We start from the raw sequence: 12,764 nt of genomic DNA, 5'->3' as shown, positions 1-12,764 counted from the left end.
ACTGCTCTGCTCTCTGAATACACTTCAGGGGTTTGCATGTCTTCCCCAGAGCGGGCAGCATCCCCAGACCATCAGAATAAGAAGCTGTCGCTCTCTCCTGTCTATATGTGGACAGGGTCTGTATTAACCGGATTACTGACCAAAATGAGTATCTGCCAGGAGGCAAAGGAGATCTAGGCCACAAGAAAGGTCCTCGGAAATGAGGTGATAACAGCTAGGCAGCACTAACAGAAAATTCTGGCTTCTTTTGGCTGCCTATGGTTCGGCAGGCATGTCCATCCAGGTACTCAGTTACATCTACTGGACTCATCTTTTGGAGCAAAAGCCACTGGCTTAAGCAAATGATGAATTTAAGCAAATCCATGAGTTCTAAAATGGTCTCCATAAGGGTGTGAGAAAAAAAGGTCATATAAAGCACTGTTACTGGGGAGTATGAATTGGTATAGTCACTTTGGGGAGCAATTTGGCAGTATCTATTAAAATTTAAAATGGTCAGCTATGGCCCAGTGATTCTACTTCTCAAGAACTACTCTAGAGAAATAGTCCCACATGTGCACACGAGTCATGAAGGACTGTTTTTAATAGTGAAAAGCTGCAAACAACCAAAATACCCATTGTGGTAGGCTGAATAATGGCCCCCCAACAAGTCCACATCCCAGGCCCTGGAACCTGTGAATCTGACCTTAGACGGCAAAAGAGACTTTGCAGGTGTGATTAAATTAAGGATCTTGAGATGGAGAGATTACCCTGGATTATCTGGGTGGGCTCTAAATGAAACCACAAGGGTCCCTATAAAAGGATGCGGGAGGAGTCAAAGAAGATGATGTGATGACAGAGCAAAGACTAGGGAAGTGCACTTTGAAGATGGAGGAAGGAGCCACAAGCCAAGGAATACATGTGGCCACCAGAAGCAGAGGAAAAGGCAAGGGAGAGGATTCTCCTCTACAGCCTCCAGAAGGAACCAGATCTGCCAACACCTGACTTTACCCTGAGCAACTCATTTCAGACTTCTGATGTCCAGAAACATAAAAGCAAATCTGTGTTGTTTTAAACAACTAGATTTGTGATAATCTGTTAGCATAGCAACAGGAAACTAAGACACTCATCAACAGGAGGATGGCTAAACAAACTATGGCACTTTTGGAGTCTTGTACAGCACTTTAAAAAAATGCAGTAGGGGCCGGCCCCGTGGCCGAGTGGTTAGGTTTGCTCGCTTCGTTTTGGCGGCCCAGGGTTTTGCCGGTTGGGATCCTGGGTGCAGACATAGTACCCCTCATCAACCCATGCTGAGGCGGTGTCCCACAGTGCACAACCACAATGACCTACAACTAGACTATACAACTACATACCGGGGGGCTTTGGGAAGAAAAAGAAGAAAAAAAAAGGTTGGCACCAGATGTTAGCTCAGGTGTCAATCTTTAAAAAGGAAAAAAAACACGCAGTAGATCAATATATTGAAACTTAGAAAGGTCAAAACATATCATTGAGGTTTTTTTAAAAAACAAGTTACCGGGGGGGCTGGCCCCGTGGCCGAGTGGTTAAGTTCGCGCACTCCGCAGCAGGCGGCCCAGTGTTTCGTTAGTTCGAATCCTGGGCACGGACATGGCACTGCTCATCAGACCACGCTGAGGCAGCGTCCCACATGCCACAACTAGAAGAACCCACAACGAAGAATACACAACTATGTACCGGGGGGGCTTTGGGGAGAAAAAGGAAAAAATAAAATCTTTAAAAAAAAAAAAAAAAAGTTACTGGGGCCGGCCCCTTGGCCGAGTGGTTAAGTTCGCACACTCTACTTCGGCAACCCAGGGATTCGTGGGTTCGAATCCTGGGCATGGATGTGGCACTGCTCATCACGCCATGCTAAGGCGGCATCCCACATGCCACAACTAGAAGGACCCACAACTAAAAATTCACAACTATTTACCAGGGGCCTTTGGGAGAAAAAGGAAAAATAAAATCTTTAAAAAAAAAAAGTTACAGAAAGATATGTCTAGCATCACATCTTTTATGTAAAAAAAAATAAGTGTTATATATATACGTACACATAAACATGCATATTCAAAAATGGTCTGGAAGTGGGGCCAGCCCAGTGGCACAGTGGTTAAGTTTGCAGGCTCTGCTTTAGTGGCACGAGGTTAGCAGGTTCCCAGGTGTGGACCTAGCACCACTCATCAAGCCATGCTGTGGTGGCATCCCACGTAAAATAGAGGAAGATCAGCACAGATGTTAGCTCAGCAACAATCTTCCTCAAGCAAAAAAGAGGAAGACTGGCAACAGATATTAGCTCAAGGCCAACATTCCTCACAAGAAAAACCACAATAGACTTGAAGAATATATAAAAAATTTTATCACTAATTTAACTGGGGTGGGGAGCAGATGGAGATCAAGATTAGGGATGGTAGTCAAAAGGAACTTCATTTTCATCTGTTATTTCATTTTGTCATAAGAATGTATTCATGTATTAGTTTAAGAAAATTTAATAGGTACATAAGCTGTGTCAATAATGCAGGATCAAAGTAACAGTTACACAATTTCTACAGTCTTCTCTCCTTTTGAAGTAACTATACATTTGTCCCATGGTTGATCACCTGCAGCTATTTACATTTGTCTACGACTATTGACTGAACATCTTGCAAAGCAGTCTACATTCCCGGTGTTCATCCACAACCACCACTGTAAAACAAAATGGAAAGAAGGGAAGGGAGGCGGCCGGCCCGGTGGCGCAGGGGTTAAGTGCGCACATTCCGCTTCGGCGGCCGGGGTTCGCCAGTTCGGATCCCGGGTGCGGACATGGCACTGCTTGGCAAGCCATGCTGTGGTCGGCGTCCCACATATAAAGTAGAGGAAGACGGGCACGGATGTTAGCTCAGGGCCAGCCTTCCTCAGCAAAAAGCTCAGGGCTAACCTTCCTCAAAAAACAAAAAGGGAGGGGAAGAGAAAGCATGGGGCACTTTCAGGAACTGACAGTCCTTTCATAATTATCACCACAGGTACCTTATGACTTAGGAAAGAACAGGTGCCTGACAATCCATCCAGTAGCCCTGGACAACAGGGAGTATTCTGTGACAGGCAATATGGAAGCCAGAAAGACAGATAATAATCAAAAGTGATTTATTTAGCAAGACCTTGGGCATACAATTGGAGGAAAACTGAAATGAAAACTATAATCTCATCTGCTTAGCCATATTGCAAATTGGGAAGGAAGAAAATTCCAGACGGATCACACACACAAAAGCTATCTCCACTACCCACTACTAGAAAAAAAAAAATCTGTTGATGGGATAGTTTTGCTTTCATCTACAATGGGCAGGTGACTCAATATGCATACAATAACTGTTCAGCAACACAGCACCTTGTGAAGAGAGTTCACACACTGTCAGTACAGAATCACATCCATCCTTACCTGGTCCTTCCATTAACTATCCTCATCCCCCTCCTCAGATGATAAGACAGTCTAACAGCGGTTCTAGAGCCTGGGCCCCGGGCTGGAGTCAGACAGATCTACTTTAGCCTCAGCTTCGCTACTACCTGTATGACCTTTGTCAAGTTACTTCATTTCTGGGCCACAGTTTCCTCATTTGTAAAATAAAAATAACAATAGTACCAATCTCATAAGGTTTTTGTGAGGAAGAAATGAGAGAACGGGTGGGAAGTGCTTAGCACAGAGCCTGGCATGCAATAGGCTGACACTGCTGTCATAGTGGTAGTAGAGGTGGTGACAATGAGGACAAAGAAGTCGCAGTAGGAAAAAACAGGGATTACTAAAGGTATGGAACTTGCCTTAAGTCACACGGCTAGTAAGAGGCACAGTTAGAATTTGAATCCCAGTCTGACTGAAGTTGACTTTAACCTCTAGGCAATACAGCCTCCCACAGTCCTCAAGTACTTCATTCTAACTTTACAGTTAGCCTGCCGAGCCTAAGGGCTTTTGAGCCCTTTGCCCAAGCTCACAGAACACTGCGCCGGGATTCAGTGACTCTTATTCCAGTGCTCAATGATTACACGGTAATTCATTCTACTGGTAAACAAAGGAAGTTTATTCATTTATTAACTCTTCTAAATCTAAATTTGCAATTCTATAAAAGTACATAAACACCTTCCAAAGAATTTTGACCAAAGGATAAAGAGGCTGGTAGTAGCCTCCTGGGAGAATAGATCAACATTTGTAAACCTAAATGTCATCTCAAAGATTTCACCTGAGTGTATCATAAGTATTCAAAGCCTTGACTATTTCAGTTGATCAGCTCCATACTCAAATGCTCCCTCCCTTACAAGGCAAAAAACAAACAGGGCCGGCCCCATGGCCTAGCAGTTAAGTTCGGCGTGATCCACTTTGGTGGCCTGGGCGCAGACCTACTCCACTCATTAGCAGCCATGCTGTGGCAGCATCCCACATACAAAATGGAGGAAGACTGGAACAGATGATAGCTCAGGGTGAATCTTTCTCAGCCAAAAAAAAAAAAGCAACCCTGCTGAGCCTTTTTTCACTTCCTAAATGATATCAGTAAAGCATTCTGGGACTGCATGGGGTTTTACTGAGGTATAACTGGCATGCAAGAAACTGCATATATTTAAAGTGTACAATTTGATGAGTTTTGACATATGTATACATACAATATGAAACCATCACCACAATCAAAATGGGGAACATATCCATTACCCCAAAAGTTTTCTCACGTTCCTTTGTAATCCCTTCTCCCATCCCTTCCTGCCCGCCTCCAACCCCAAGCAACCACTGATCTGCTCTCTGTGACTACAGATTAGTTTGAGTTTCTAGAATTGCATATAAACGGAATCTTACAGTAGGTACTCCTGTTTGACTGGGTTCTTCCACTCAGCATAAATCCATGTTGTCAGTATCAACAGCTCATTTCTATTTATTGCTGAGTAGTATTCCGTTGGGTGGACATACCACACTTGTTTATCCATTCATCTGTTGATGGACATTTCATTTGTCTCCAGTTTTTGGCAATCACAAATAAAGCTGCCATAAACGTTCATGTTCAAGTCTTTGAATGGGGGGGGTCCTTATAAACAAACACAATGAAAAATGAGAAACACTAACCAAAATGCTTGGATTCAAAATTAATCTAAACAGTGGGATAAAAAATATCTTGGCAACCTTGGGCGAGTCAATTAGCTTCTCTGTCAACATCCATATGTACAAGGCCTGTCCCCACCTGGAGTTTGTAAAGAAAAATGAGATATGAAGCAGAAACTTTTTAGAAGTTCCACAAATAAGCTATTGCTTTTTTTCTTGTAAAGTGCCCTCATTTTTAAAAGACTAGGCCAGCCCCCATGGCCTAGTAGTTAAGTTCGGCACACCCTACTTTGGCAGCCCAGGTTCGATTCCCGGGCGCAGACCTACATCACTCATCTGTCAGTGACCAAGCTGTGGCCATGGCTCACATACAAAAAGAGGGAGACTGGCAACAGATGTTAGCTCAGGGCAAGTGTTTCTCAGCAAAAAAATAAAATAAAATAACAGGTTAAAAAGACCAATGTTCTATGAAATATAATGCAAAATTCAATAATAAATGTTCTCACTTTCGAGCTTTTTAAAAATTTCTCTTAAATTTATATTTATTTCAACACTAAAAAATAATTTCCTACAAACTTTTGCTTTCTGTCAACAATATAAAATTAAAATAAATATAGAGAGCTATATTAAAGGCCAAGAAAAAGCCTCCCTCTGCATTTTTAATTCATGCAGAGAAGATTCAAAGTCCTTATCTACAAGGCCCTACTTGATCTGCAGCCCCCGCCCTCATCTCCTATCACTCTCCTCTCTCCCTCTGCTCGCTGGGCTCAGAGCCCCAGACTAAGGATGCTAAGGATGCTTCCCTCTCAGGGACTTGGCTCTTGCTGTCCTCTGTCTGGGATGTGCTTTCCCCAGTAGCCATATGGTACACTCTCTCACTTCCTCAGGTCTCTGCTCAAATGCCATCCTGGGCTTTCCTTTCCTGCCCACCCTATGTAAAACAGAGTCCTTCCCCACCATTACTCTCCACCCACTATGCAGCTATACTCTTCTCCACAGCACCCATCGTTTGACTGTATATAGATAGATAGATAGATAGATAGACACACCATATATTTATTTGTTACTGTCTGTATCTTCTCACTAAAATAAAAGCCTTTAAGGACAAGGATTTTATTTTATCCCTTGCTATGCCCCCAACACCCAGGACAGTGGGCCCAGCTCACTTGTGAATTCCACAAATACTTGTTAAATGAATCTGTTAAACACTATTTATTGATTTAAAAAACGAAACAAAAAACTCTTCTGTTTAGAATTCACTGGGAAGAAAATTTTTAATTCAAATGCTCTGCTCTTGCTTAAATTAAAATGCTACGTTGATGTTGATCTGCTTCTTAGGATGGCTTCTTTTTTCTGACTGACATTTAACTGTGACCAGCACTTACAGAAGCAAAAGAACACTGGAATTCAAAGGTAGGAAAGCCAGGGTCTAGTCATGTGCCCTGCCACAACCAGCCATGCTACCACACCATAACCTCTACTGATCTCAGATAACTTCTCTCTCAAACAAGGGCCCTTCTTCCTCTAAAATTCTGAGACTCTATCACAGCTAATGCAGTCTCACCCATCGAGGTTGCCACTCATAAGTTAGTCAGCTTAGTTTGAGTCTCACCTCTTACAATCCAAAATTGTTAACTGAAAGGTTCTATGTAACTATAAAACCGTGCAAAAAAATGGCCATTGTTCACCCAGAGGTCCACCAAAAGGGAGAGGCTTGGAAGAGTGTACTTCATAGGGGTGGCAGCATTTCAAAAGTTAATTTTTAAAAAGTTGATGAACCTTGGGGCTGGTCTGGTGGCACAGCGGTTAAGTTCACACATTCCGCTTCGCTGGCCCAGGGTTCACTGGTTCGGATCCCGTTGTGGACATGGCACCGCTTGGCATGCCATGCTGTGGTAGGCATCCCACATATAAAGTAGAGGAAGATGGGCACGGATGTTAGCTCAGGGTGGTCTTCCTCAGCAAAAAAAAAAAAGGATTAGCAGCAGTTAGCTCAGGGCTAATCCTCCTCAAAAAAAAAAAAGTTGATGAACCTCTAAACTTCCTCAAACATGAAAAAGAGTACATTACAGGGCCCGGGCCGCGAGGCCGAGTGGTAAGTTCGTGTGCTCCCCTTTGGCGGCCCAGGGTTTCGCCGGTTTGGATCCTGGGCGCAGACATGGGACTGCTCATCAGGCCATGTTGAGGCAGCATCCCACATAGCACAACCAGAGGCTCTCACAACTAGAATATACAACTATGTACGGGGGACTTTAGGGAGAAGAATTAAAATAAAAAGATTGGGGGGCTGGCCCCATGGCCGAGTGGTTAAGTTTGCGCGCTCCGCTGCAAGCGGCCCAGTGTCTCGTTGGTTCGAATCCTGGGCGCTGACATGGCACTGCTCATCAAACCACGCTGAGGCAGCGTCCCATGTGCCACAACTAGAAGGACCCACAACACAGAATATACAGCTACTTACCGGGGAGCTTTGGGAAGAAAAAGGAAAAAAATAAAATCTTTAAAAAAAAGAAAAAAAGATTGGCAAGAGAGGTTAGCTCAGGTGCCAATCTTTAAAAAAGAGTACCATTACTAGAAAGGAAATACAGTTTATTACCCTATCTTTAGCTAGCTATTAAATCTAAAATAATTACAAATCTGAGTATCATACAAGCATGCAAGCAGTAGAATATTAAGATGAGCAGATGTGTTTCAGATCAACAGACCTGGGTTAGCCTCCAGCCTCTCTTCTCTAACTATGTGTGATCTTGAGCAAGTCCAACACCTGCTCTGCACTTTACTTGCCTCATCTGTACAACAGGTGCAATATTTACAATGGTTACAACGGGTAACAATATTTAGCCACTAGGATCCTTTTGAGAATTTAATAAGATGATGCCTGACACACAGGATACATCTAATCAATATTATTATTATTAAATAATTAAATGTGAATACACCCACACAAACACAAATCTAATAGCCAAAAAAACATTCTTAGCTATCCACTTCTCTTGATACTATGTAGCCTGTATAACTACGGGAAGAAATGAAAAAACTTCTTCCTACTGCCAGTCATAAATGTTTATCACTCCCACACATATTGGTTTCTGAGAGGTCAGATGATAAATTTTTTTAAAAGAGTTTTTTAAATCTACCAGGCCAGAGGTTCTTTCTTTTAAAATCATTCTCCTGTGTAAACACCTGACAAATACTCAATATATTTATACAGTAAACATCTCAGGAAAGCCAACTTAATAGCTCAAGTATTTTTAACTACTCCTACATTTTTTTAATCCTAAAAGTAAATAAATTGCATATATAAAATTTTCGGATCTGTGAACTTAGTCTCCAAGGAACAAAGAGCATCCATTTCCCACATTTCACATACACCAGAGCCAATTAAATCAAAAGGTTCTACCATCACAGCATAAAATCCCTTGAGTTTTCAAGCAGATAAGACACTCAGACACACCTTGCTTTTTATAGAATAGGCCCAAGTGAGACATAATAACACTATGATTCCATGTTAGGAATTCCCTACCAACTTGTATCTTCCTTTTTCTGGTGCCTAGACTGTAAAATAAGTCAATTAAGAGTTCACAATGGGAATGCTGCAACCTCAACCTCAAAACCAGACACAAAAACACAGTGGAACGTATTCGCATCTCAAGCACGTCCAAACGTCTCGGCCAAACTGATCCGATCTGCCGTTTCCAGAAACACACAGTAATGGGTTCTAATCCATTTCTATAAATGTTCTTGCGCTGAAAAGCCAAACTGCATGCAAAACCGCAAAACACAAAAGATTCCTCGCATTCCGTTTATTGCCAGAAGACAGGCCGTCGTCTCTGCGCCCTACCCTAGAGAGTCCTCCTTGCGACAATAAGAATTTCATGACACCTCATGCTACCTACACATCAAAATGTCATCCCCCCAAGTGGAGGGGGAGCAGTGCCAGCACGGGCTGGCCTCGACGAAACGATCCTGCCAGGACTCCCACCTCTGGGCAAACACGAAACCAAGTGAAGTCGGTGGAAAGTTCCCATCAACCAAGCTGATTTGGACTCCTTCTGCCCCCAACCCCGGCAGCACCACGGCTGGGATTATTGCTCTTGCACCTGCCACGGCTCCTAAGCCTGGGCTTCTGCGTGACCCTCGAGCTCAGACAGGCCTCGCGGCCTAAAGTGCCCGTGACCCTTGGCGGAGCGCGCACGGAGGGCCGCTGTAGCATCCCCCTCGCCGTCCACACCGCCCGCTTCCCTGACAAAGGCCCCGTGTCGCCCCCCCCCCCCAGGCACGACACAGAGAAGTTGCTGGGTTGCCCATGGCGGACCGGCAGCTGCCACTACCTTCCTCCGAAAAAAAGAAACAAATAAAAAAGAAAACCCCTCACAGAACTGAGGAAGGAAAAGGGAGGTGGGGGAGGGGGGGATGTGCAGCGTTGAAATGAAAATGTCCCCAAAGCTAAGCAACCTGGGTGTGCCCCGGAGCGAGCGCGGGGGTCCGGGAGGAGGGGAGGGGAGGGAGGGCAGGCGGCGGCAGCTCCCCCGGGGCGCTGAGGCCGTGCCGGGGCAGAGTCTAATAAAACGCTGGTGTCTGAACGTTCAAAACGAAACCGCAGATGAAATCCCCGGCGGCGAGGCCCCGAGGCGGGCGGGCGGGCGGCAGCCCTGCAGCCGCGGCTCCCCACCTGCACGCCCGCGCCCACACACCTGCGGGCGGCCCGGCCTCGGGGGCGGGGGGGAGGCGGCGGGGCCGCGGGGCGGGGGCGCTCACCGGACGGCGGAGGCCGGGGCCAGCCTCGCTCACCTCCAAGTCGGTGTCGGCGGCCTCCGGGGCCCCGAGGATCTCGCTGGGCAGCTCGGCCAGGTCGGTGACCCGGATCAGCCCGTCGTGCAGGAAGATGGTCTCCTCCTTCACCGAGAGCCACTGCGCCGAGTCCGCGGCCGCCGCCGCCGCCGCCGCCGCAGCGGCCGCCGACGAGCCCATGGCCCCGGCTGAGGGGCTGCAGGAGGAGCGCGCCGGCCAGGGAGACGCGAGCAGGGGCCGCCGCGATCACCAGTCCATGGCAGCGCCCGCCGCAGCGCCCCACTCGCCGCCGCGCCCGTGCAGCTCCGCCCTAGGCGGTCCGAGTCGCCATCTCCTCAACCCCCGGCCCCGGAGACCCCGACCCGCGCCGCCGCCGCCGCCGCCGCCGCCCTGAGGAGCAGGATCCGCCTCTGCCGCTCCGCAGCCAACTGTCAGTGAGACGCCATGTTGGGGGCGGGGCTCCCGGCATGCACCGCGGAGCGGACAATACAGGCCCAGCCCCCGCCTGGCCCCGCCCCCCGCCCTGCGGCCCTGGGTACCGGAGTCTGCGGGATCTCCGCGCCGCCGTTCCCTCCATCTTGCCCTCAGACTGACCTCCCTCGCCCGTTCTTCCCCTAGCAGTCCCGGGGCGCCGTGGGTCTGCAGTGCACCTGAAGAAGAAGCCACCGCCTCCCCTCCTCCCCCCACTCAGGTGTGCACTCCTCGCTCGGGCCAGAGCCCCCATCCCTGGGCAGCGCGTGGAGGTTCACTCTCTGCTTTCACGTTTCAATAGGATAGACACAAAAATGTGGCGCAGAGTAGGCGCTGCACACCTGTTCATAAGCGCTTGGTAGAACCGCACAGTAGGTGCTTCGTATTTACTAAAAGTCAAAACCCGGTGCAAATGAAGCACCTGACACAGTGCTTGGTGCCCACTGTGTGGCACTTAATCAGCGCTCCCTGAGTGGGAGTTAAAACTATTGTTATATTCCATAAATATTCAACAATGATTGACATACACCTTAAAAAGATGCACGCCATCTCATTTTTATAAAAACGAGAAAGGAAAGAACTATATGTGTAGAGAAAAACGTGTGAGAGAATACATTTCAAATTGTTAATGTTGGTTGCCGCACGGAGCGGGACTGGTCTGGAATAGTTGAGGTGAGATTATCTTTGTATCGCTTCTCACCTTAAAAAAAATAAAGGACGCTTTGGTGTTTACCCAAAAGAGTTGAAAACGTATGTCCTCACAAAACCTGCACACGGATGTTAATAGCAGCTTTATTTATGATTGCCAAAACTTGGAAGCAACCAAGATGTCCTTCAGTAGGTGATGGATAAACTGTGGTCCATCCAGACAGTGGAATATTACTCAGCACTAAAAACAAATGAGCTATCAAGCCATGAAAAGGCGTGGAGGAACCTAAAAGGCACATTACTCAGTGAAAGAAGCCTGTCTGAAAAGGCTACATACTGTATAATTCCAATTACGTGACATTCCGAAAAGGCAAAACTATGGAGACAAGGAAAAGATCAGTAGTTGCCAGGAGTTGGATGGAGAGGGCAATGAACAGGCAGAGCACAGAGGATTTTTAGGGAATGAAAATGCTCTGTACAATACGGTAATCATGGATACAAGCCATTATACATTTGTCCGCAACCATAGAACGTACACCACCAAGAGTGAAGGTAATGTATACTATGGACTTTGGGTGATAATGATGTGTCAGTGTAGGCTCATCAACTGTAACAAATGTATCACTCTGGTGGGGGATGTTGAAAACGTGGGAGGCTCTGTGTGGGGGGGTGGGCAGGAAGTACACAGGAAATCTCTGTACCTTCCATTCAGTTTTGCTGCGAACCTAAAACTGCTCTAAAAAATACAGTTTTAATAAAGAATAAATGAATAAATAAAGCAGAAGAACATTAAGGTGCATACACCCTTTGATCCAGCAATTCAACTTTGAGGAAAATGTCCAAAGGAAATAATCAGACCCATAGTCGAGATGTATATACTGGGCCTGGGATGTGCAGCTCTGTACTGTTTATAAGAGAAAAAGTGATAATCAGTCTAAATGTTCAACAGCATGAGATTAGTTAACCATAATATAGTACATCCATAAGATGGAACATTATGAAGCCTTTCAGAGTAATGTTTATGAAGAATGTTAATACAAGTGAGTGTTCATGCTCTATTACTACATGGAAAAAATCAAGCTAAAATAGTAAGAAAATTTTGAAATTGTGTTTACAGTATGATTGAATTTTTTAAATTACATGCATGTATGACTATAAGCATAAAATAAAAGACGCGGAAGGTATGGTGTGTGCTAACATTTGGGTGAATCTCAGCAGCGCATTTACCGGGGACTGGGGGATTTGTGGTTTGTGCTTTGGAATGTTTTCCCAGTTTTCTTCCTAGAGCGTGCGTTACTTTTGAAGAAAGCAAAAAAATTTAAAAAATAAAAGCTATTGAGCGCTTAGGAGTCAGGTACAAACATTCATTTATCTATCATAACACCCTTCAGAGTATTCAGTAATAGCCCCATTTTACAAGGAACTGAGATTCAGAATTGAGTGACTGGCACCTGCCTAGGAATTGACAGAATCACGATTTGAACCTGTAGCTGGCTCCATCCTGCACTGCCTGTCTCCCAAATAAATAATTCATGTACATTGCACTGTTACAACAATCTCATGCTCCTTACAAAGCCTGTTAATTTCATTTTCATGATATTTATTTCACAAGTATTTGTTAAGCCCCTAGTAGGTGTCAAATCCTGGGAGGTAAATAGAATGGAGATACAATATATCTGAATCCCTGAAATAATGTATGAAAAATTGACTCCCCGCTCTCAAAGAGCTGGACAGCTAGTCTAACATACTTACAAAGTAGTCCACAGGGACATGGCTAGTCTTCTCTTATTCATTCAACAAATATTTCTTGATT

General features: G+C 45.6%; 1 protein-coding gene across 10 annotated transcripts in view; it reads right to left on the bottom strand.

Annotated features, from left to right (window-relative positions):
* The window catches only part of HECTD4 (HECT domain E3 ubiquitin protein ligase 4), a 185,114-nt gene extending 172,987 nt beyond the window's left edge, over positions 1-12,127 (bottom strand). For 5 of the 10 annotated variants that reach the window (XM_070628847.1, XM_070628848.1, XM_070628850.1 and 2 more), the window contains exon 1: positions 9,800-12,127. In XM_070628847.1, the coding sequence (XP_070484948.1) occupies positions 9,800-10,012 (213 nt within the window). In that variant the 5' untranslated portion in view covers positions 10,013-12,127. The remainder of the gene's footprint in view (positions 1-9,799) is intronic. The other 5 variants (XM_070628851.1, XM_070628854.1, XM_070628853.1 and 2 more) reach the window with 2 other exon arrangements.
* Between the last annotated feature and the right edge of the window lie 637 nt (positions 12,128-12,764).

The sequence above is a fragment of the Equus przewalskii genome, chromosome 7 (assembly GCF_037783145.1).
Source record: "Equus przewalskii isolate Varuska chromosome 7, EquPr2, whole genome shotgun sequence".
Classification (NCBI taxonomy): domain Eukaryota; kingdom Metazoa; phylum Chordata; class Mammalia; order Perissodactyla; family Equidae; genus Equus; species Equus przewalskii.
The sequence above is the reverse complement of the archived record's forward strand: the minus strand, read 5'-3'. Positions and strand labels throughout refer to the sequence as shown.